The 25,428-nt window shown below is 44.9% G+C and overlaps 1 protein-coding gene across 3 annotated transcripts in view; it reads left to right on the top strand.

Annotated features, from left to right (window-relative positions):
- The window catches only part of PIEZO2 (piezo type mechanosensitive ion channel component 2), a 252,900-nt gene that overhangs the window by 186,265 nt on the left and 41,207 nt on the right, over positions 1–25,428 (top strand). For all 3 annotated transcript variants that reach the window (XM_003587787.6, XM_059881054.1, XM_059881053.1), the window contains exons 18-31: positions 7,750–7,952; positions 8,325–8,485; positions 8,999–9,175; positions 9,443–9,568; positions 10,914–11,114; positions 11,657–11,861; positions 11,951–12,052; positions 12,461–12,626; positions 14,223–14,466; positions 16,813–16,909; positions 17,886–18,045; positions 18,696–18,785; positions 20,700–20,821; positions 21,813–21,884. In XM_003587787.6, coding sequence (XP_003587835.2) covers positions 7,750–7,952; positions 8,325–8,485; positions 8,999–9,175; positions 9,443–9,568; positions 10,914–11,114; positions 11,657–11,861; positions 11,951–12,052; positions 12,461–12,626; positions 14,223–14,466; positions 16,813–16,909; positions 17,886–18,045; positions 18,696–18,785; positions 20,700–20,821; positions 21,813–21,884 — 2,126 coding nt within the window. The remainder of the gene's footprint in view (positions 1–7,749; positions 7,953–8,324; positions 8,486–8,998; positions 9,176–9,442; positions 9,569–10,913; positions 11,115–11,656; positions 11,862–11,950; positions 12,053–12,460; positions 12,627–14,222; positions 14,467–16,812; positions 16,910–17,885; positions 18,046–18,695; positions 18,786–20,699; positions 20,822–21,812; positions 21,885–25,428) is intronic.

Below are 25,428 nucleotides of genomic sequence, written 5' to 3'. Positions count from 1 at the left end.
TTAGCATGAATGCAGGTAGTGATTTGTGACATTTCATGGGTGATCTTAACAGGCGTGTGAGTTGGTCCAGAGGAACTGTGCAGACTGAGGTTCCTTTGCAGTGGCAATGTGTCTTTCATATCTGGGGTGGTGGGGTGTTTTTAGAACGTTTACAGAATCTGGCTAAATTCAGAGGGTGAGTTTTCTGTTGCACTGACAGGTAGTAAGGAAGTCTCTATGAGTAAAAGTGGAGTACAGAATTCTCCCTTCCGTTTCAGGAAGGAAGGACCTCAGCTGAAAGGTTCTGCCATCTGCGAGTAACCAGAGTAACATTTAAGGAAAGAGCGAAGGCAGTGTTTTCTGCCACCAGTTCACTGTTGCTGTCTTCCATCAATAAATACGAATACAAAGTGTTTCCAAGTAGCTGATGGGATCTGTCTCGCCCTGGCCATGTGTGTGGAGCCACAGTCGGTCAGCACACATCCATAGGCCTGCTCCATCTCGGGAACATTACAGGCATTTGTCTAATGAGCCCTGATACAGATTTTCCTCTCTGTTTCACATAATAGCCTGTGATTCAGCTTCTGGAAAACCCTTGTTGCGTAGATGAGGGAGCAAAGTGCTGCCTTCAGAGGAACACAGACACCACAGGTGAAAATTCCCGAGCCCCTTCTCAAGGGAAACAGTGGGTCCACGGAAAGAAGATGAAGCAGTAATTCATTAGGCACAGTTCATGAAATGGCAGACTGTGAACATTCTGCTGTGCTGGGGGTGGTTGTTCTTCAGTCGCCCAGTCATGTCTGACTCTTTGTGACCCCATGGACTGCAGCACGCCAGGCTTCCTTCCTTCATTTTCTCCCAGAGTTTGCTCAACTCATGTCCATTGAGTCGGTGATGCCATCCAATCATCTCATCCTCTGTCACCCGCTTCTCCTCCTACCCTCAATCTTTCCCAGCATCAGGGTCTTTTCCAATGAGTCAGCTCTTCACATCAGGTGGCCAAAGTCTTGGAGCTTCAGCAGTCCTTCCAATGAATATTCAAGGTTGATTTCCCTTAAGATTGACTGGTGGAATTATGGAAAACTGAATGTGTTGAACAGGGTTTCCTTAAGTACGTAAACGTGATTTAATTATGTGGCTTCTGAAAAAGGATAGCAGGATGTGTCCTCCTGTTTTCCTCTACTGTCCAGCCAGCCCATAACCCCCTCACCTGGCTGGACAGGATGGAGACCCTGTGATCTGGTCAGTCTGAGGCCATGGCTGGCCCTCCTCTGGCCAATGCTCGGCCCCTAGCACCCCCTGAACTGTTACTTTTCCAAGAGAACGTAAAGGGTGAGGCAAGAATGAGTAATGTCAGCAGTATGCATGGTTTCGGGTCATGGGATTTCATTTTTGGTTCTGTGAAAAGAGGAGTTCAAAGGACTCATCCGAGTTTGGTATTTAGGGATTTCATGCAGGAGTTTCATATAAAAGGCCCCAAATTTCTACCTGGAGCATGGGGCGTGTATCCCATCTTTTTCACAACTCTTTTCCATTGTAGTGTTTTCCTTACTCGTGATTTTTAGTCCCTAGGACCCTAGTAAGTCAAAATGATGAAGAAAGAGGTCTTTTCAGAATTGGATTGACTGTCATGCTTTGCCTTCTCTGTTCCTTCCCCCTTAGTAAATGCTACACCAAAAAAAAAAAAAAAAAATCCCAAATTGGGAATGATCAGTGCATTTTATCCCTTATATTGATTCTGGTCCTGTTGTTTCTATGAACAGCCGGCTATCTTTTGCTGTTCTGTTGTTTGTGTGGATTGTGTCTGCCTGTAGGCAAGTGTCATTTGTGTCTGAAGCAGAATTCATCATGTTGAGCCTTCTAGAATTTATAGTTAGCATTATGAAAAATTTTATGACAAATCTTATGAGTAATTATTATTATTTCTAGGTAGACATTGTCAGGAATGTCATTTCCCTTATGTATTGATAAAATAGACACTATAACATGATTACAACATAATTATTATGTAATAAACACTTCATAGTAAGATACTGAATGTCCATTCCTTATTTAAATATCTGTGACTGCCACATGTCAATGATTTGTTTTATTTTATTTTTTATATAAATTTATGTATTTTAATTGGAGGCTAATTACTTTACAATATTGTATTGGTTTTGCCATACGTCAACATGAATCTGCCACGTGTGTACACGTGTTCCCCATCCTGAACCCCCCTCCCACCTCCCTCCCCGTACCATCCCTCTGGGTCATCCCAGTGCACCAGCCCCGAGCATCCTGTATCATGCATCGAACCTGGACTGGCGATCCATTTTACATATGATATTATACATGTTTCAATGCCATTCTCCCAAATCATCCCACCCTTGCCCTCTCCCACAGAGTCCAAAAGATTGTTCTATACATCTGTGTCTCTTTTGCTGTCTCTCATACAGGGTTATTGTTACCATCTTTCTAAATTCCATATATATGCATTAGTATACTGTATTGGTGTTTTTCTTTCTGGCTTACTTGACTCTGTATAATAGGCTTCAGTTTCATCCACCTCATTAGAACTGATTCAAATGTATTCTTTTTAATGGCTGAGTAATACTCCATTGTGTATACGTACCACAGCTTTCTTATCCATTCATCTGCTGATGGACATCTAGGTTGCTTCCATGTCCTGGCTATTATAAACAGTGCTGCGATGAACATTGGGGTACACGTGTTTCTTTCCCTTCTGGTTTCCTCGGTGTGTATGCCCAGCAGTGGGATTGCTGGGTCATAATAATTTTAGAAGGTACTGTGACGCGTACAGAAATAGAATGACTTTTTTTAAACTTTAACTTGAGAAAAACCTCAGAAAACAGGATCTTGAATATGGATACTCAAAGGATTTTATTTTTTTAATTCTGGAGAAGGACCAAGAATTAATGTTTTACGTGGTATTTTATTTGATAAGTGCACTCTGGACATTTAAACCTTACAGGTATCTGACCAGACGTGTGATTCTTTGGGGGAAGGAGGGAGGAAGAGGCTGTCACTGTCAAGTGTTTCAAACCTCACTCTGTCTGACTTCACGGTGCTGCCGATCCTCACTGTCTGGACACTTTGCGGTGCATGAAGGGTGTTGCTGACACACCTGGTGGTGCAGAGCCCGCAGGACACCGTCAGCTCCTTCCCTCTGGCTAACACTCTCCTCTCTCTCTCTCCGACTGTCTCCCCGCTGCCGCCTTGTGCTTCCTGCGTAGCCATGCCAAGGTCAATGGGCGTGTGTATCTGATAATAAATAGGTGGGTACTTCAACGTTTTCTCTCTTGGCTCCTTTTTCAAATGGTCTCTGGGGGTGTTAAGCACTTTATTAGCTTGTAAATGAAACTGACATCATCAGACAGTGGACATGGCCTCCAGGTATGCTATGGATGTCTTTTGCAAACCCAGCCATTCGGTGTTTGGACTGAATGGTGCTGCTGAGTGGACTGAGAGGCGGCCGAGGGTCTTCAGCTGGCACTCGGCATTGGTCACCCTTTGGTAGAATTAGTCCTGGGCTTGCCTGTGAGCCCACGTCCCTCCTGAACATGTAATCAAGAGCTCAGCTCAAGAACCAGCTGCTCCACAAACCACCCATCTCTGCCGAGTCCCTGCTGAGTGTACCGGCCCTTCCTCTGAGTTCCCGGAGCACTTTCTCTTTGCTGCCGCCTCCCAACACTGGCCTTCAGCCCCATCTGCCTGCCTGTCTTATCTTCTCCCCTGCCCGCCACCTCTGGCCCTCAGGCCCTGGGTCCCTTGTACAATCCACCGCAGGGCCAACATCTCACCTACCATGGGGGTTTAACTGCTAGTGGATATGCCTGAATGAAGTGATAATAGGCACAACAATCTATGGTTAAGAGAAAATTAAAACACCAATTTCTTCAAGTATACATCTACTTAAAAGAGCATCATATAGAAGGATGGTATTTTACATGACAGATTTCACAATGTATTTGCCTTCTGCAAAAAAAAAAAAAAAATGCCAAGTTGGGCAGCGTGCTTAGATGCACATCATCCAGGCGGGGAGATAACACCTACTCATAACCACAGGTAACAAAGGGTGAGCTCTGACACCTGCTGTGTGTGGAGTTATCCTCAAGTGCCCAAAAGAGAAGAGTGTTCAGGTCTAATTCATCAAAGCTCTTCTTACTTTATTGAGAGAATTAAACTATCCACTCCCATAACTTCACGTCTTAAGTAATCAAGTCAGTAATTTAGGTAGTAGAAGCATGTATTTTGCAGTAAATCCACTTAACAAAATAACTCTTGGAAAGATTTGTAGGTTTTCTACTCCACTGTCTTTCCTCTTAAGAGGAATGCTGAGGCTGACAACCAAGTAGCAGACCCGAGGAGGTAGCCCGTCTAGAAAGAGGAGTAAAAACTTAGTGCATCTCTGTGGAGATCTCTATGGAAGAGGAACGAGGCCGGGTGGGCTCCCTTTGGGGCTGGTTTTGGGGGCAACCTGAGAGAGAAATGTCAACCTCAAGTTTTTAGCTGCCAGCTAGAGAAGTAAGCTACAGACTTGAAGCATAAATCTTGAGCAGCCATATCAGTCTTATCCCTCTTAACATAAAGAACCACACTATATCTGTCTCTCTCCCTCTGTGTTTCTGATAAAGTCTTGATCATGTGCTTTAAGAGGAGGTGGCTGGGGCGCCCAAGAGGCAGGAGTGGTTTGATGGGCTCTGACAACTGATACACTCAGCCCTCCATATCCGTGGTTTCTGCATCCATGGATTCAACCAAAAGCATTTTTTAAAAAAAATCCAGAAAGTTCCCCAAAGCAAACTTGAATTTGCTGTGTGCAAGTTACTATTTCCATGGCATTCAAATAGTATTAGGTATTACAAGCCATCTCGAGATCATTTAAAATGTACAGGAGGATGTGCGTAGGTTACAAGCAAATACTATAGCATTTTATACAAGGGACTTGAGCACCCGTAGGTATTGGTGTCCGTAGGGGTCCTAGAACCAATGTGCCAAGGATGCTGATGGTACAGAGTTGGCTCCCTGCATTCCTCTTGAGGAAAAACATATGCCCATCAACCCTGAACTGACTCAGGAGTTCTCAGACCTAGATGCAGTCATCTAAAATAATTAAAAACTTGAAGCATTCCACCATTAGCTCAGTCTTCTTTCCAGTGAACTCTCACTTTTGTCTGAATGCCCACATTTTAAGAAAAGTCAGAGCTGTGCCCTAGGGAGCACTCGACCTAACAAACCCTCTCTCCCTACACAGTATGTGCTTCTAAAAGGCTGCACATGAAGTATGTCCAGTTTTTAAGGGACTTCTCTTGATTAGAATGATAGGGTGAACCTTTTATTGAGTAAATAAGCTTTATTTATCCCCAAATTTATTTTTGTATGCTCAGTGCTGTTTAATAAGGAGAATACTGTGTTTCTAGATGGGAGTTCCAATGAAAGAGGGGACATACCTATATCCAACTTCTGGGTCAGTCACAATTTAGACTTGACCTTATAAGATGTGAGGTAGGGCTGTGTTAAGGACAGTGGCTGACTGATAAAATTCTGATGGTGTGAAAAATACAGGAAGTTCCAACTGAATTTGTAAACAGACTGATTTAGAATATTTTAACAGGAGCAATGGTTAGTTCTCCTACATATACACAAACCAGGGCCATTACACCTGTTCCTGTGTACATGTGTAACTGAATCACATTGTTATAATTAACACATAGTAGATCAACTATACTTCAATAAAATTTTTTAAAAATAAAAGACAGAGTAAGGAGCTTTGCCACTTCCCCTTGTTAGCAAGATGTCTAGTTTAGGCTTAAATCTAAATCTTTTTGATTCCAAAGAGCACGCTTTTAACATTGTTCTGGATTGTCTCAGAAAAATGCTATGAGAAAAACGAAAGCACAATGAAAGGATTCATACAGTGTCTTTTAAAGTAGACACTCTAACCGTTCATTGAGAATACTTTCATCCAGAGGCATTTTATAATCACAGATTTTCTCAGGTGAATTATCTAGCTTAAGAAAATAAGCAAGTACATACAAGTAGAAAATAATGTTGTGGAAATCTGGCTATAATGTGGATTATCAAAGCCAAACTGAAAGGTGATTTTTTGGGGATCATACGATTTAATTAATTAATTTATATTTTGAAGTATAGTTGTGGTACAATGTTGTGTTACTTTCTGCTGTGCAACAATGTGAGTCAGCTGTATGTATGCATATATCCAATAAGAGAAGAAAAGAAAAAGAAAATAAGCAAGTACATGTCAGCACACTTTCTTCCACCGACCTCAGAACATTCTTTGTTCACTAAATTTTCTAACATTCTGTGATCTACCTGCTTGAGATTGCTAAAAGGAATTGCTTTTGAAGGATAACCTCTCTGAAAGTCCAAGGGCAATGCAGAATCTTGACCACAGTTCTCCAATATCACAGGCGTTTAAATGCAAAACCAACAAGTTGCATGTGAGCTTAGATTTTTATCTAGCCGGACTTCTTCATTTTGTTTAAAAAAAAGTAAAATTCCAGAGACATAAAATTGTCTCAGAGTCAATTACAGATATTACAGATAAAACTCAGAGTATTACAGATACGATAACATTATCAAGTGTCTGTCCTGTGACAGTCAGGCTGAAATGAATAAGTTTTTGCAAATGAGAAGGACTACCTGCATGATCTGTAATAGGCCTTTTCCTAATGTCTACTTTATTGCCCACAAACGTTCCTTCAAACATTCATTTGAATATGAATAAAAAGATATACTCTTAAAAAACTGAGGAGCAAGATCATACTCATTACTATTCGCCGTGAACTAAGCTGGACCCCCAAGAGTTGCTGAGCTCCCTAAGGCTGCAGCCCCTTCAGCCAGGCTCCCGCACTCTTCTCAAGAGATCTGGTCCCGCAGCTCACCTGGTGCCCGAGGATGGGGTGTGATACAGGCTTCTTACCCCCAGAAGCATTTGCATCCACTGCATACGCTTCAGATGGCCACAGGATGAGACTGGTCCATGCAAAAGTTGACCGACATTACACCTTATTTAAGAATTAAAAAAAAAATCCCTCCTTAAACTGTGAATGACTTGATTCCTAGGGGATGGTTTGCTGTGTTTCTAAGAAAGCATGACCTGACTTGCCTCAGCAGTCTCTGCGTCCTGCCCTTCACCACTGCAGCACCGTCCATTCTCAGATCAGCTGCCCGGCTCAGGGCTCCCAGTCAAAGCACGCTGTGGCCGCCATCCTGGAATGCACATGGCGTTAGGGCCCTGCACCCGGCATATAGGAATGCAATAGTAGATGACTGTAGCATGATGTGTGATCTCTGAGTCTCCTTATAACTCTTCTGTTCTCATCTCCTTTTTTTTTTCCTTTCTATTTCCATTACTTTGAGCAGCATCAAGAAAAAATTACCAATCCACCACAATGAGTAAGTCCCCCTGTGAAGCCATGAAATGCTTGCTCTACATGATGCCATTTCATGCTTCTCCATCCTAAACTCTGACCATTTTCTCCTGTGGGAAAAAATGTCAAGTTTAGGTGTTGATAGCTCTCATGACTGACTCATCACTAGAACCTGAATTGGAAGAGCTCACCAAACCTGAATCTACAGTTCATTTTTAGAAAGAGCTTTAAAAAATAAAAAGCAACCGGATGCTAACAAGCCCACATGCCAGGCTGTGTAGTGACTTCCATTTTGTTCATCTTCCTCCACGTGCCCCTCACTCTCAGCTCCCAGTGCCCTTCCCTCCCTGACTTGTCTGCTGTCTGCCGACAGGCTGGCCCACCCCGAGGGAAGCCTTCCGGACCTTGCCATGATGAAGCTGACCGCTAGCCTGGAGGTGGCGGAGGTCAAGCAGCTGGCTGGGCCTGGGGAGGAGATGCCGGGGGGATGCCCTGCAAAAGCCAAGAAGGGCGAGCCTGGCAGGGACAGCGAGGATGAGGATGAGGATGAGGACGAAGAGGAGGAGGAGACGTCAGGTAAGCCGCCCACCCAGGAGCCGCTCGGATGCTGGCTCACAGGTGGAGGAAACCAACCACTGACTTGCTCCAAGTGAATCAAATATATACTCATTATATAAGTATATAATAAAATATATACTCTATATGCTCCAGTATATACTTGACCCTGGCAGTGAGCTAGAAACGGGGGGAACGAGCCGTACACACCAGGCTTCCACTCATAGCTGCACACACGCCCTGCCTTGCAGATCAGAGGGACAAGGGACCCATCAGTACAGGCCAGGTCTCCACTCACAGCTGTGCACACACCCTGCCTTGCAGATCAGAGGGACAAGTGACCCATCAATACAGGCCAGACCTCCACTCACAGTTGCACTCCCTGCCTTGCAGATCTGAGGAACAAGTGGCACTTGGTGATCGACCGCCTCACCGTGCTGCTCCTGCGGTTCCTGGAGGGCTTCCACCAGCTGCAGACGTTCCTGTGGTGGATCCTGGAGCTGCACATCGTCAAGATCGTGTCCTCCTACATCATCTGGGTGTCCGTGAAGGAGGCAAGTGATGCCATTCCGTCTTTAGGCCAGACCCAGCCAGACGTCTGCTCCAGCTGGAGCCTTGGGCCGCTTGGACTTAAAGTCCCCATGCTGAGCACGGGTAGGGCAGAGACGGACATGGATGTGGATGTGGCTGTGCACCACATGCCCACCCAGTGTGGGTATGTCTGAACTCCGCACAGCTTGAGGGCACCACTCAGGCGTGTTCTCTCCCAGGAGAGGTTCCTGAAGCTCCAAGTTGGGCCGAGGACCCCCTGGGTGTTCTCCCAGAAGCCTGTTCACCTCAGTAGTTTCCCACTGTGATATACTTAACATCACCTGGTTGTACACCTGTCTGTGTACTAGCTATATGTCTTAACACCCACAGCCATTTCTTGTACATATGAGGATCCCAGCCTGCCTTTGCTTAGCTCAGAGGAACTGAATCAGTCAAGTTGCCTAAAAACATCTAGGTTTTTAGATGTTGTGCCATGTGACATATTTTTGTCTCCAATTCCAATTTTGTGTTCTCAGGTGTCTCTGTTCAACTACGTGTTTCTTATTTCCTGGGCTTTTGCTCTGCCGTATGCCAGGCTCCGCCGTCTGGCCTCCAGTGTCTGCACCGTCTGGACATGTGTGATCATCGTCTGTAAGATGCTGTACCAGCTGCAGACCATCAAGCCTGAGAACTTCTCTGTGAACTGTTCGTTGGTGAGCCTCGGAGACGGAGGGTCCCCTTGCCTGGCCTTCAGGGAAGGGAGGCACACCTCGGGGGACCCACGTCCCCCAGCCCTCGCCGACAGGCCTTCGCTGGCTCAGTGAGTCGGAGGTGTCCTGGCCCCGTCTATCCTGATGCTGATTCCCCCTGAAGTGGGTCCTCCCCCCATCCCTGTGTCCCTTTGCTCAAACCCGAGGGAGACTAGTCTGAACTCTCCTGACTGCGGGGCCATCTCTTACTCCTTTCTCTTTTCTTTTCAGCCAAATGAAAACCAGACGAACATCCCCCTGCACCAGCTGAACAAGTCTCTGCTCTACAGCGCACCCATTGACCCCACAGAATGGGTGGGCCTCAGGAAGTCATCTCCTCTACTTGTCTACCTGAGGGTAAGGCTTCCTCATCCTTAGTGTAGCCTCTGCTGAGTTCATGTCTGCAGCCCTTTCCCTGGAGACCGCTCACCTCACCTTTGAGAGCAGCCTCGTCTTCTTACATGGGGTTTGCAAGTCACCTCCAAAACACATGACTGAGTATTAAAATCAGTATTGAATTGTGCTGAAAAGAAATCAGCTGAGTAATTTGAGATTCGTTGAATAGAGTATGACAAATATATTCACTGGAATGTTACGAAACTGCTCAAAGGCAGATTTATAATATTATCAGACACTGAAAGATATCCAAAATATATTGTAATGTTGAAAAAAAAAGCAAACTTCAAAACAGGATACATAGAATGATATCTTGTAGGCAACAAAGAAAAAATATTGAGTAAATTACACCAAATGGTCAGAGTAATTATTTCTGAGAAGTAAGTATAGCATGACAAGAAATGTTTGCTGTCTAAATTCTACAGATTTTAATCAACGGCATCTATCATGCTTAGAAGTAGCCACATACAAAGGGCGTGTCTTTGAAAAATGAATTCTGATTGCAAATAGTTGTAACAAACATAAGGAAAGCAATATAGTTCAGATTATTCACATGTTACTGTGATGGATAGTTTGAACATTTTATTTTGATGGATTATGCTGATGATGTAATTAAAGCCTTTGTACTCAACCGGAATTTTAAAGTGTACTAAGCATCTCCTCTTACTTGGTGTAGCTTCCTGATGTTTTCTCATATGACCAATATTATTTGTAACATACAAATTATGTCTACCGTTAAGAGCTGTTACAAGATAAAACCAACTCATATTTGAAAGGGGTGATTAGAATAGTGTCTGGCACATAAATGTTACCTATTTTTTATTATTATTTTGTAGTATGATTAGTATATTTTTTACTCTACTGCTCTCTCTAGCCAGCTTTCAAAGATATTGTGTTCAAAAACTTGCTAAGTTGAGCCCCAGTCTGCAGCTCAGTCTGTTTCCTGGGGTCCCTGCAGGATGGTGTATAAGGGTTTCTCACATTTAGTTGCAAAGAAGGCTGGACAACCCTTCCGAGTAACTGGACCCAGCTGTCTGGTTCGGTGGTACTTTTTCTGGATCTGGTGTAACCATCGCCAGTCATTGGTATAGAGGTTCTAAATCCTGTTATCATGAAAATTAGCCTGATTTTCAAACTGGAGAGGACTCCACCCTTGTTACCAAAAAACAGGGAAAATGAGCATTAAAGTCAAGACTGTTTCATGGTTGTGGGATCTGATCACACATACCCACAGTGAAGTGAGATAGCTTTTTAAGGAGACTGTAAATGACCACATGGCATCATGTGTATTTTCCTTGTTTTCTAGAACAACCTGCTGATGCTGGCCATCCTGGCCTTCGAGGTCACCGTCTACCGCCATCAGGAGTACTACCGAGGTCGGAACAACCTCTCAACCCCTGTGTCTAAAACCATCTTCCACAACATCACAAGACTCCAGCTGGATGATGGACTTGTTAACTGTGCCAAGTATTTCATCAATTACTTCTTCTACAAGTTTGGTCTGGAGGTGAGTTTCCTTGCTGATCTGTTCTCTTTTCTCTGAAAATTCCAGCAGCTGCTTTCAGCCAGGTGGCCACTAGGGCTTTGTGGCACATCTCCATGCCCTGATTTCCATCTCCTTGGGATCCGAGGGGGTGGCGGGGAGCTTCCATGGCAGGGTTCCCTGGCCTGGTGGAGAATTTCCAGGACTCGGTGCCTGTCCCCTGCTCTGCAGCCATGAACATGGCTTCTCGGGACGCCCAGTCTTACAGATGCCTGGGTGTCTGTTTAGTGCCTTCTGAATGTATGACCTCAGCCAGAGCACACTGTTTTGACCTGAATAGTGTGGGAGGCCTTCCCTCAGTACTTGGAACAGTGATTCTTATTGACGGCCACCTAGTCAGTCTTCTGTCTTCATGATGAAAACACACTGCAGAGGCAGAGCAGGTGAAGAACTCATCCAGGGTCTGGGCCCAGGAACGCGGGTCTCCACCGCTCCTGGGGGCTGCCCGCTGATGTCACTCCCCTTCCCTGTAAAGCCGACTTTCTGCCTCTTTCATCCTCACGCAGACCTGTTTCCTCATGTCAGTTAACGTGATCGGCCAGCGCATGGATTTCTACGCCATGATTCACGCCTGCTGGCTGATTGCCGTCCTGTACCGGCGCAGGAGAAAGGCCATCGCCGAGATCTGGCCCAAGTACTGCTGCTTCCTGGCTTGCATCATCACCTTCCAGTACTTCATCTGCATCGGCATCCCCCCTGCCCCCTGCCGAGGTGAGTCCCCCCACCACTGGCAACGGGAGGCGGGAGCTCAACAGCATGAGGGGCTCCCTGACCGGCTCCTCCCACCTCACACCCTGCAGACTACCCCTGGAGGTTCAAGGGCGCCAGCTTCAATGACAACATCGTCAAGTGGCTGTACTTCCCTGACTTCATCGTTCGGCCCAACCCTGTGTTCCTCGTGTGTAAGTGGGGTGCTGGGGTCCTGCCTGCTCATCTTTCCCCTGGTGGTGCACCCCTGCACCCGCTCCCCGACCGCACCCCTGCACATACAGTCCGGACAGGCTGGCTTCCACGCGTCACCATCACCAGCCACTAGCGGCTCCTGCCAGCCCTGTTTTGTCTGTAGAGTTAATACCATGTTAGCATTCCAAACACTTTTTTTACTTTAGTAATTTTATCCTCTGCCACACACCCCACTATCCAGCCCCACACACCTGTATACACCCACCTTCTAGGAGAGAGGCTGCGGGAGGCGGGCCTGGTCCTGGGGAAAGCGGTTGCTTCTTGCTGCCACCGCAGACATAGACCTACAAACTGGAAAGGGTAGCTGGAAGGACGAGGCCAGACCACAGATGCTTCTGTTCCACCAGATGATTTCATGCTACTCCTGTGTGCCTCGCTACAACGGCAGATCTTTGAGGATGAGAATAAGGCTGCCGTAAGGATCGTGGCAGGTGACAACGTGGAGATCTGCATGAACCTGGACGCGGCCTCATTCAGCCAGCACAATCCCGTGCCCGACTTCATCCACTGCAGGTAACGCGGCTGCCCACGGGCAGCCCCTGGGAAGGTGCGACCCCCAAGCCCATGCCTCCAGCTCCTCTGCCTTTCCTGGGCGCTGACCCGCTGATTACACCATGAAGCCAAGAATCCTGGGGCCAGACAGCTAGAGGCCATGGTCTGGAGGCCAAACCTCCTTGTTATCCTCTGTCCTCCTTGGACATGCCCAGGGCAGTTCTGGGGAACAGATGCCCCTGAACCCCAGGACAGCCAGGGCCTCAAGCGCTCCCAGGGGCCCTGGAGGTCCTCCCCGGGGTATGTTGGCTGGTGTTGCCATGTTGTTCCCACAGGCTTGGTTTTATGATTTCTGAACCCAAAGCAGGTCAGGCTGAAGAGTGAGGGCCGGGGCTCCTGTAGGAGGATTCACAGCTGCAGGCAGGGAAGGGAAATGGATGGAAAGCACATGATGCACAAACACGTGTGCACAAGCACACACACACTCACTCAAACTTGCCAGCAGCCTAGTTCCACCGACTTCAAGTCACACACATTAGGAGGACTGGGCATTCAGATCCCACACCAGGACTGAATCACTGACATTACCTGTGTGACCGTGGAATGCTGAGAAACACCCACATCTTATGCACTCTCCAGTGTGTATGACATCAAGGATGAGTGAAACATAGTTTAGAGAAAAATCATGAAACTATTCAGAAGTGTTGAGTATTTTAGTCTAAGAAGAGTATAGTCCAAAAGTCCACTTCTGTGACAGTGTTCTTCTCAGTTCAGTTCAGTTGCTCAGTCATGTCTGACTCTTTGCAATCCCATGGACTGCAGCACACCAGGGTTCCCTGTGCATCACCAACTCCATCACCCTGTCCATCACCAGCATTCTTCTAGGGACCACTTATTCCCTAACCACACTGAAAACAGTATAGCATGTATTTATCAGAGATGACTTAAGAGCTCCCACAAAATAACAACTCAGTTATCAAGTATCTGATGCACAATTGATGCTTCTGTGCTTCTCCCCAAACTTGGGGGAAAAAAAAAAAAAAAACAACCAAAGCAAAGCCTCCATAGCCTAGAGACTCTGAGCAAATGAATCCAGATGGGTCGCGGCTTGTAGGCACGATATCTGTCAGCCGATACCCAGCTGGGGAAGCTCCCGGAGCTCCACCACTGGGGGATGATGGGGCCCGAGCATCTGCCTGTCTGCAGAGTGAGGAGTGGTCCCACAGAAGGGACCTTGGCTCGGCCCAGGAAGGTGCAGAGAGAATCCTGACAGAGCCTGTGAGCTCTATGTCGATGTGCAAAAAAGTGAAAGTTGTAGTCACTCAGTCGTGTCTGACTCTTCGGGTACTAGGCAGAGAACATTGCTGCTTGTGGGAAGTTTGACCCCAGTTTGATGATAATAAAAGTGCATATGGCGTTTTCCCAAAGCACTGCTCTGTCCATCACTAACTGGATGAGGATTGCCTGTGGACCAGCCGGCGATCAGAGCGCCCTCTCTGGCCTGTGCCTCCAGGCTGAGTCAGGAGGAGGATGTGTGAACACATTCCCTTCCTCTACTAGAACCTCCCTACTTGGTCTGCGCTGCAGTCTGTGTTGTCTCTTGGTCTTGTTGTCCAGGTCGTATCTGGACATGTCCAAGGTGGTCATCTTCAGCTACCTCTTCTGGTTCGTGCTCACTATCATCTTCATCACTGGGACGACCCGCATCAGCATCTTTTGCATGGGCTACCTGGTGGCCTGCTTCTACTTCCTGCTCTTCGGGGGCGACTTGCTGCTGAAACCCATCAAGAGCATCCTGCGCTACTGGGACTGGCTGATCGCTTACAACGTCTTTGTGATCACGATGAAAAACATACTGTCGGTAAGTGGCTCGCACCGTGTAACACATTTGCGGTCCCAGCCTCAGAGCAAACAACCCATTCAGTGGTTACTGAAAGCCCTCAGCCCCTCATGCTGCTCTCTTAAAAGCCCCGAATAGGATCCTGGCAAACTCAGAATTGGAATGACCGTTTATTACTCCTTGTTTTGCTGTTTTAAGCAGAATCCTTTTTGCTCACATCCACCCTCTCAAGGACAAGAGGATATGTATTTGTAGGAAAAAAAAAAACTCTAAAATGTATTTTTTCAATTAAAATCTATCCCTTCTGAGGAATGATTGGATTTCACTCCAGAACAGGCTGCAAGTGGCCCTTTATGAGTTGAAACAGTCATGTGATGTCTTCACAAATTATATCCTGTTGGCTGAAACTGACTCTCTTACCGGGAAAACTCCGTGCAAGTATAAATATTGATAGAATAGTCAAGATTTTCTGTGACACCAGGTGGGGTACAGATGGGAGGGATAGGCCCCAAAAGGTGCAGGTGTTTTATGGTGCCCTGATGCACGGGTGGACACGGGAGCTTCGTGGCTGCTCTAAGCACTAGCATCTTGACTTAAAAACAGCTAAGATAGTTCAGGGTTGAGACGAACACCTCCTGTCCACAGAACAAGGCCGATTCTCTGTTAAATTTCCACCTTGCAAGCCACAGTGTGGCTCTTTCCTGGTGGATAAACTGCCCATGCATCATCCCAGAGTCATGTGAAATCTTGTAGGCCACAAAGATACCTTTCAAGCTATTTATTGTGTCAAGAAATTAAACAGTGACCTTCCAGGATCTGAAGGAGTTAATCCACCTCAAGCGCTGATTCAAACTCAATCCCAGGGCCTGCCCCTCATGGCTGTAACTGACAGAGTGTTAGAAGAACAGTGGTGGAATGGGGTAGGAGGTGAGAAGGAGTTTCAAGAAGGAGGGTACATACATATACCTATGGCTGATTCACGTTGATGTATTGCAGAAACCAACACAATATTGTAAAGCAATTATCCTCCAATTAAAAAATTAATTAAAATTAAAATAAAAGAACAGTGATGTAGGCACTATGGCTGCCTACTTCTCCCCTTCCTAGCACTTAAAGATGAACTTGCCAAGCAATTTTACTGGAAAGCATTTGACTTTGGGTGGGGGGAGGCACATGCATTGCTGTGTTTAGAAGTCTGACGAAGCCAAGTCTATGTAACCATGAGTGTGTATTTGAAGAATTTATTTTTTCTCAAGTCCATGAGAATCGTAAGTTTCTAATTGGTAGTAAAAGTGATTTTTGTTCCTCAGTTGGACTCCAGCAGTGCGTATTTGCCTGTGGGGTGGTGTTGAGAGTTGTCAGGCAGGGGGTGAGGCAGGACAGGAGGTCACTCTTTCTCCTGAAGTCAGTCCAATGGGTGGAGACCAGCACCTGGGAGCTGATCCCTCCCGACAGCTATTCCTGGAGAGTGTGTGACTGTGGAATCCACTCATTGATTCATTTACTCTGTAAACCCGGGTTTCAGACCTGGTCTTCACTTTGCTGTTGTTTTGCTGTTTAGTTGCCCAGTCGTGTCCATCTCTTTGCGACCTCATGGACAGCAGCACATCAGGCTTCTCTGTCCTTCACCATCTCCCAGATCTTGCTCAAACTCATGTCCAATCCAGCCATCTCATCATCTGTTGTCCCCTTCTTCTCCTGCCTTCAATCTTCCCCAGCATCAGGGTCTTTTCCAATGAATCGGCTATTCACATCAGGTGGCCAAAGTATTGGAGCTTCAGCTTCAGCATCTGTACTTCCAATGAATATTCAGAGTTGATTTCCTTTAGGATTGACTGGTTTGATCTCCTTGCTGTCCAAGAGAATCTCAAGAGTCTTTTCCAGCACCACAGTTCAAAAGCATCAATACTTCAGTGCTCAGCCTTCTTTATGGTCCAGCTCTCACATCTGTACATGACTACTGGAAAAACCAAAACTTTGACTATATGGACCTTTGTCAGCAAAGTGATGTCTCTGTTTTTTAATATGCTGTCTAGGTTTGTCTCTGCCCAAATCTGAGTCCTGGATTAGTGCTCACCCATTGGCTATTGCAGAGTCAGGCTTGTTCCTATGATGCTCTAAGTATCCTGTTGGAAAAGAGAGGCACTTCCCAGTGCAGAGAGCACCATGCTGAGGCTTCTTCTGCTTGCTCCTCGGGTTTAACTCCCAGAAGCAAAGCATCAAGCGCTTTATTGAGTGGGACTGGATTTTAGGAGCCATCAGAACACTGAGCCGCAGGGAATTCCTGCACATGTTGGGATTGCAAGACATCAACCTTGTTTTCTGGGTGCAGAGTTTCAGGATACTCGTTTCCCATTTGTTTTTCAGATAGGAGCATGTGGCTATATTGAAAAATTGGTTCAAAATAGTTGCTGGTTGATCCAAGCATTCAGCCTGGCCTGTACAGTCAAGGGCTACAAAATGCGTGAGTATGAAAAGCAGATTTGGGAACGGAGGGACAGAAGGGAGAGTTCTAATTTAAATATCTATGCCAAAGCCCCTGAAGGAAGGAGATGAAGGGACACCCAACTCAGTGTCTTCAAGGAGCTGTGGGCTGGCGCTGCCAGGCTATCTGTGGTTGGAACACCCCACCCTCAAGATAATCTTTGATCTTCAACAAATGTCCTTTCCCCATCCCCAAGCAGGTCTTTAGCAACTCCCTGAACTTCCTATGTTTATGATGGGAAGGGTCACAGATGCCCACACACACCTGTGGCTGCTGTAGTGGGCATCTTGGTCATCAGAGGAGCTCTACCTGCAGACTCCCCACCCTGAAGCTCAGAGAAACCCCACTGGGTGGAGAGCTGGGAGGAGTAACAGGGTGTCTGCAGTTAGACTCCCTCCCTGCTGGAGGCGGGACTCCGGTTCCCACCCTGTGCCTCTTGTGTCAGAACCCTGGACAGCACCACTGTCCTCTGTTCTCCATGGGGCCTGGAACCTGGTGCTCCCCCACCCTCACCCAGCCCCGCCCTGCCTTCTGGTAGGAGGATGAAGAAGGCACTAGAGCTTGTTCTGATTTGGGGTCAGACATGCTGTTGGCACCTCTCCTTCCAGTAGACTGTGGCTGCTCTGCTGGCTGCCCTGGGAAGGGCCCATTCCCAGAACATGTCTTGTTTGTGCCGAGATATCCTCTGGCGTTGGGACATACAGATACAGTTTCTCCCTGACCTTTCCTGCTGAGCCCTAGAGTATCCAGAGCTCACTTGTGGTCAGCCTTATGAACTGGTGCTGTTACCAGACTTGAAGTTTGTGCCCTTGACTGCAAATAAATCCACTCACAGGGATTCAGTGCCTTGGAAGTTTGCTTGTATGTCTGTGTGATCGTATCACAGAGCTTATAAAATAACAATGAAAATGGGTATTCAATGTAATTTTTTTCTTTTTCTTTTCCCCTCCCCCAGCTGATGATGACTCCTCCTGTAAACTGCCCAGTGGGGAGGCGGGAATCATTTGGGACAGCATATGCTTTGCCTTCCTGCTGCTGCAGAGAAGAGTGTTCATGAGTTACTATTTCCTGCACGTGGTGGCAGATATAAAAGCCTCGCAGATCCTGGCATCCAGGTGGGTCAGGCTGTGGAATCAAGGGATTTCTCCTAAGAAACCTGCTGGGAAGTGACATTGTACCCGGCCTGCCGTCTGAGCTTGCTTGTAGAACCCACAAGAAATTAAGACACGTTCCTTCCAGGAGAAGTGATCCAAGGCTTTAAGATCTAGAACAGAAGAGTAAAGAGGAAGACTCTGGAGGGAGTTACACCTTACCAGGACTGTGATACCCTCAAAGTTCAAAGACAGACTGGACATTGAGCCCCTCAGTCCAGACCTCAGCCCTGGAGTAGTTCCTTAGGGCCTTCTGAGTCAGAACAGAAGCAGAGACCATGTTGGTCCAGAGTCTAGTGCATCTTCCCCAATCTCTGCCACCTCCATTTTAAGGAGAAACTCCTGAAGATAGAGAAAAACATATTCATCGGTTACCTTCCAGAGTGTAGCTGGAGGAGCCCCTTTCCCTAGGGGAGGCTAGAGGCTGTGTGAGTCTGTCCACGAGGATGGGGCTTCTAGATGGGACTTGGGACCCCCAGCTCCAGCCCAGAGACTCCAGGCAGCAGCGCCCCCCTCCCCCTGCAAATGTTTTCTCTCCCTTAGTAACCGTTGTCAGGGAAAGTGGCCAATACCGATAAAAATGCTCATTCATTCTGTTTCTGGCTTTCCTTTAGAGGGGCTGAGCTTTTCCAGGCCACCATTGTGAAGGCTGTGAAGGCCAGAATCGAGGAGGAGAAAAAGTCCATGGACCAGCTGAAGAGGCAGTAAGGATACTTCCCTTTCATTTGGGGTTCACCCGATCCTGTCCCACCAGCTCCTGGCTCCCAGAGAGCCCCAAGCCCTGAGGAAGCCATTTGTGGTGACCTTCACACGTGCCCAGGCGTTTGCTCCGTGTCGACTGACGTGGAAATTGTCCGAAGGAGGATGCAGGGGAGTGGGAGCAAGGGGAAGAGCGGCCATGGGCAAGACCAGTGTCAGTCCTAGTTTAGATGCTTCTTCTCGAGCCCCCAGCAGGTTTCTGAACTCTCTGAATTCCAGTTTCCTGTTTTAGATTAGGACTCAGTTCTGCCTGATCTTGGTAAATATTAAACAAGCTAGTGAATGAGACAGGGTCGTTCCCAGCGACTCTAACTCGGAGAGAAGTCCATCGTGTCTGTGGGTGAAGCGAATGAACATGGGGTTCTTACTTCAGAAGGATCTTTAGAGATAATATAGTCCAGTCTGGGGAGAAGCTGCTGACGCACATAGTAGATGACTTAAAACCCACACTAGCCGGAGCTGGCACTAAAAATACACCCACATTTCCATGTCCAGCTCACGGCCTCCTGTCCCAGCACGCCATCCTGGAGAACTCAAGTAATGGACTAACTCCACCCAGGAGATCTGAGAAGTCTTTTTTGTTTTAAATTAGCTCACTGAAAATAATTATTTTCTTGGAGTGAAATCTCTAGCAGTAAGTGGAACTTCTGTGGAAGGCTAGTGCCTCACATGTTTGGGGCCAGGTTTAAGAGCTGATGGCCATAGAATTCAAAACCTAGCCACTTTCTCCAGGAAAATGGAGAGACTCTGTCAGCCCACCAGGAAAGTTCCCTGAGTTTCTAAGACTAGTTCATTCCATCCTGACCTCATCTTCCAGCTTCTTTCCCTGTGCAAAAAAAAATATTTGTCAGTATGAATCACACTACCCCATGGCATGGTTATTTTCATAATCAAAGATATGAGTTATATAAAATATATATAATGAAAGTACAATATGGTATAGCTACTGCTATTGTTGTTTCTAGCTATCTAAATCAGCTCTAGAGAAATAGCAAATTTGAACCCATATGTAGTACGTGTTCCTAATTTCCCATAAGTGAGACCTCTTAGTATAATTTATATCACTGGATTTTTCCATTTCCTTAAATGAGAAGTCAGAATAAAAAAAAGAATGAAGGCAATGATCATTGCTAAAGACAAACAAATAAATAAAATATTATTTAAGATGCCCAAAGCAGAAATGTCACTTAAATTAGTTTTAAAACTTGGGCCATACATTTAAAATTTTAAAACCAAGAAATGAAATGTTTTAGGACTTCCTTGGTGGTCCAGCAGACTTCCACTGCAGGGGCAGGGCAGAGTTTTGATTCCTGATCTGGGAATTAAGATTCCACATGCTGCACAGCGTGGCCAAAAAAAATTTTTTTAATTAAAAAAATAAAAGAAATGATATCATTCAAGAGGACATATGGGGGAGATGAAGTTCAACACTGCAATTTCTGAATAGACTTCCTGAATAAACGACAAAGAGCTACAACACAATATTTTCCCAGATCCAGTAAGAGATTAGATGTGACACACAGGAGAGTCGTGGGGTCTGATAGACTGTTTGAGTGGCAACTTGCTATTTACAAAACAGTTCTTACATTTATACGTCTTTTCACTTGATCTTCACAACTATATGAGGTAGGCAGTATTTTTCTTTTAAAGACAAATGCAAAACCTGGGAGAATAAAAGAAACAAGGAGACACTTGTTGCTAACAAGCAACCATCCACAAGTCCCAACTGTTGCCACTCCATCCACGATTTTGGCTGTGTGCATAAAAGTGTAAAGGTAACTGGGTGTAGGCTGTGTGCATAAGTGTGTAGGTAACTGTGGGCGTGTTCTTGGCATTGCTGCTGCTATTTTGTTGTTCAGGATGGACCGCATCAAGGCCAGGCAACAGAAATACAAAAAGGGTAAGGAGAGGATGCTGAGCTTGACCCAGGAGTCGGGGGAAGGCCAAGATCTCCAAAAAGTTTCTGAAGAGGATGACGAGAGTATGTTGAAATATTTCCTTCTTCACTCAAGTACCTTGATGTTGAGTAAAAACATGATATAGGGTAGGGCTGTGAAATAACATTACTATTCATTCTAGTTTTATGTTCCAATTGTAGGTGGAATGTGTTTGTTTCAGAAAGTACATATTTAATAAATCCATGACTTTATGAATAGCACCATATTTAGCAAGATGACCTTAATATAAATTAGCTTCCATTTCACGGACATGTGCTTCTGAAAAAAATAGAATGAGTTGGCTTCATTTGTTCCTTTAGGGAAGATATGTGGTTACTGTTGTCTTTGATTTCTATAAGTTTTATACAAAAATTAAATACATAAGCCCCTGAATAACAGTAGTTAAAATATTCAATTATGATCTGTTCCAATGAAACTTGAGATGAAATATATATTTATTATATCTAATTATAGATTTGTTATATCCAGTTAAGTTTAAAAGTTCTTAAAGATGCTTGCATGCTTTTCTATTTGAAAGGAATGGAGAAATAATACATGGTGTTCTTCCAGTGCATAGTATCTATTTATCAACAATAAATTGATATTTTCCAACCATGCATTAAAATGATCAAAAGAGATATTTCTGGTTATTGGAATGTACATATTTTAGCAAATTATTTGCCACTAAATTTTTCTATAATATCTGGGTGGTGCTTCTTTTTGTTAATTCTATGGAAAATTCAATGTGGGATGCATTTTTGACAGACAATCATTTTCTTATACTTTTTATATGCCCTCAGTCACTAAAAAGAAAGTGAAAATGTGGCATTCTGTTAATAGAATACTGAATATTTACCTTGTGGAATTGACTGCTGAACCACGTAAATGTTCAGTCAGTAGAATTTCTTTTCCTGACCTTGGGTGGTGTACTTTTGCAATATGTCTAGATTTTGACAATTGAGTTGTTAAAGCGTGGTTTTCAAAATTTGTTTTCTCACTTCCTGAGAATTAATATTTGGACGTATTTTATTTTAGGAGAAGCAGACAAACAGAAAACCAAGGGCAAAAAAAAGCAGTGGTGGCGGCCTTGGGTTGATCATGCTTCCAGTAGGTTTTTCTCGATCCTCTTACGATTTCATCGATTCTAACCCTTATATCCTTGACCAGAATTCAGGCGTCCCCGTGACCTATGTGTTCCATGCATGGTTTGATGCTTGTGACTTGATAGGAGGGGCAGAGGGGAGAAACACTGTGATCTCTGTGGGTCTCTGAGCATGACAGATGGAATCTTCCAGAGCAGTCAGCCGACTCCCATGTGGCTCACATGTTCCTGAGCACCACCCATGGGCTCAGAGAGGGAAGAGGGGTTGATGGCTTTGTTATCGGATTCTGAGGTCCAGAGCTCTGCTGAGGTGTGTTTGTTCCATGGCTGAAAACCCTTATTGAAAATGCATTTCAGCTCCTCCTGGAACTCTGAATTTAAAGAAAATCATTGTATTTGGAATGTCCATGACCCTCTTTGAAAAGCACTGGGTGTGAATGTGAATGACCTACCCCCCAACCCGCCTCCACCGCTCTGCCATTCCAAGAGCATTGATTCCATTTTTGTAAGGGTAGTTGGCAATTTATTAAGCACAAAGATGGGGATACCTTAAGACAGTTACTTTCTCACCCTGCCTCCTCAGTTTCAAAAAAGCTCTAAAACTACCCTCCAAATCCAACGCCTGATGTGTGGGTGGTCTCAGAGTCACCAGAGCTTAGACAGGACCCTTCAGAGGAAAGTCAGATGATGGTTTTGGAAAAGCAGAACTCGATAGCCACACAGAGTTGGTGTGTTTCACCCTATCACAGAAAAAAAAAAAAAAAAGAATTAGTAATTGCGAAATGCAGCGGCTATGCCTGCTCTGCTTAGCAAAGGATGTAGCACTTACTCTTGGCAATGGCATATTCTAATGGAATGATCCATTTCAGTCTGGCCCACTTTGAATTTGTTAGAGTACTGAATAATTATTCATTATCTTGCAGATTACTTGTAATGTCTGCAGACTTTTATATCTTGTATTGTGTCTTGATTACTGCAGTTTATGTAATCAGACAAGTAATATCACAAGGTCCCTAACGTCAACAGGATGGTGTTCAGAATCAATAGGAAATCAGTCAGAATCCTTTCTCTCACCTAATTCTTACCATCATTTAGATCTGGTTTTGGCCTTTCACCCAAGAAATAATTTCCTAAAATCAGCAAGCCAATTTCAGGAAGCGATATTCAAATTTTGCTCCATATACCTGGATGTAATAAAATGTAATCCCAAATACTGAATTTAGCATTATGGCATGAAAAAAATTCATGAGTTCTAAAGAGTTTCATTTCATCTGCTGCTCAAGTCAAAAGACAAAGATTCAAGCTGGAATTCTGTGTGACCCACTGTCTGCTGGCGTGTCAGTCATGCCAACAGTCTCCTGTGCGGACACTGTGTGCCAGTTTCTATCAAGTCACAAGTAAACTGTGCCAATATTTCTGTTTTTAAAGGGCCCTTTGCTAGTTTAGAGAGACCTATCCATTTCAAAATGGTGTCATACTGATGTTTTGTCCTTTAACTGGGGGTATATGCCCGCTGTGGTCATCATGAGACTTTCCTTTGCTCGTATAAACATTGCATTTTGGAAGGAATTGGATATGGTCTTCGGTCACCACCTTATGAGTTGGTTATCCTTGAAAGAACTTCCTCTGAATGTTGTTGACTTTAGAGTTTCTGATTCATTTCACCCTCATTATATCAAGTTCCTGAAGGCTGGGATTACACTACCTGTGCCTCGTTATAAAACTTCCAGTGCAATGATGCCGGGGTATGTGTCATTCATAGTTTGGAATCAGATACTTCTTTTTACAAGCTGGGGAGGAAAGGAAAGGAATTGACGTGTGGCTTATTTTATAGACAATGACGAGTTCCAAAACCTATCTTTAGATTTGGAAGCACTTTATTGAAAGCCCATTTTCCCATCTCTTGAGTCATTGGGCTTTTAAATATTTCTTAGAGGTGCCAAGTGTAAGAATAAGTGTCTTTGGAATACCCTTTGCAAACTCACTGATGATACAATAACGTTGCTGTGTTATTCACATTACTGGTGAGCATCTGCACTCTTAACATGTTCTGTAGGTGACATCCTCCCAGTTCCATGTCTATATGCACACAGACCATCGCATCATTGCTGTTCAATGATACCTTCCGTGCTGGTGAGACGCACTTGTTTCCACATCAGTTCTGTACAGCAGAATCTGTGACAAGCCTCACTTTGTTGTCAAATATCTGAAATACAGGACCAAGTCCCTGGTGTTACAGGTGGTGGGATTTTAAAAGCCAGCTGTCAGCATCCATGTCCATGGTACATACACAGACCCAGGCTGGAGGCAGGACCCCTATCAGAACTCACAAACATAAATATAAGAGCTTCTTTACTTATTATTAGCAGATATAGAACTTCAGGAAATATTATCTAAGTTTCATTTCAATGACAATTTATAAAGGAATAGGAGATTTTTAAAACATTTTCTTCCATTTTTAATGTGTTAATGGCACATGTCCCATACAAATTGGCAGCATCTTTCAAACAATAAAAATCAATGTACAACTGCTTATGATGAAAACTGACTTCAGTGGCCCCATGAACAAAAGTTCTCGAAGGTATGATTGAATACAGTTGAAGCTATCGTTGATTTTAGAGCCAATAATGAGGGTAAAATGTTCAGTCCTGGAAATCTCGGTGTTTACCAAATGACCACGTGACGTCAAGTCCGTGTGACTTTCCAGCAAATCTCTGAGCTTATCTGAAGCATTACTTTCATGGTCTCCATCTCGGTCCAACGTAATGCTGTGACTTTGGTTCGTTCTTGCTTATTCTTACCTTATGTTGAATTGCATTTATTTCCTCAGGCCTGGGCCCAGTCCTCTGGGCTTGGTTCCTTCTTCAAAATAAACATAACAAATCACAGTGCTTCTGTTCAAGGATATAAGGCCCAATTCATTCATTCTGCATCTTCATGGATGAAGGTCTCAGATATGTCTGAAAACATGGGCAAAATTACTCACTATCATGTTTGGTGATAGCAACTAATTTTCAACAAGCCAAGGTTTCCTGTGACCTTACAGTGGATAAGTCCAGAAGATACCTAAAGACATCACGTGATGTCATCCAAAAGATACCTCAGCATTTGAAAATTCTAATATAACTTGGAAATATGCGTATGTTTTCCTGCAGTGACAGTGCAGTTCTTGTCGCATCAGAAATGCACATGCTGGGTCTCTTTTCTCTGATAAAATAGTCATAAAACTGATAAAGATTCCATTCTCAAACTTCTTGAGCTCTCTGAACATTTCAGCTCTCTAGACTGTCTCCGTGCTTAAGACACAATATGTCTTTGGAAGGGAAATGCCAGGCAAGGACTATCCATATGGTTTGTGCTTTGTGTCTTGTGGTCAGTACAGTTCTCCTCAAATTTCAGCAAGCAACTGGGGGGCTTCTTGTTGACCAGAAGCCTAACAGTGCTAAACCGTATGGATCTTGTCCTCCTGGTTCCTTCTGTCCTAGCCTATGAGTAGAAAGAGCCAGAGTGTGGTGGTGGTGTTTTTGTGATTGTGCTTTCTTTTTTTTC

This window comes from Bos taurus, chromosome 24 (assembly GCF_002263795.3).
Source record: "Bos taurus isolate L1 Dominette 01449 registration number 42190680 breed Hereford chromosome 24, ARS-UCD2.0, whole genome shotgun sequence".
NCBI classification, from domain to species: domain Eukaryota; kingdom Metazoa; phylum Chordata; class Mammalia; order Artiodactyla; family Bovidae; genus Bos; species Bos taurus.
This window is presented reverse-complemented; position numbering and strand designations above follow the sequence as displayed.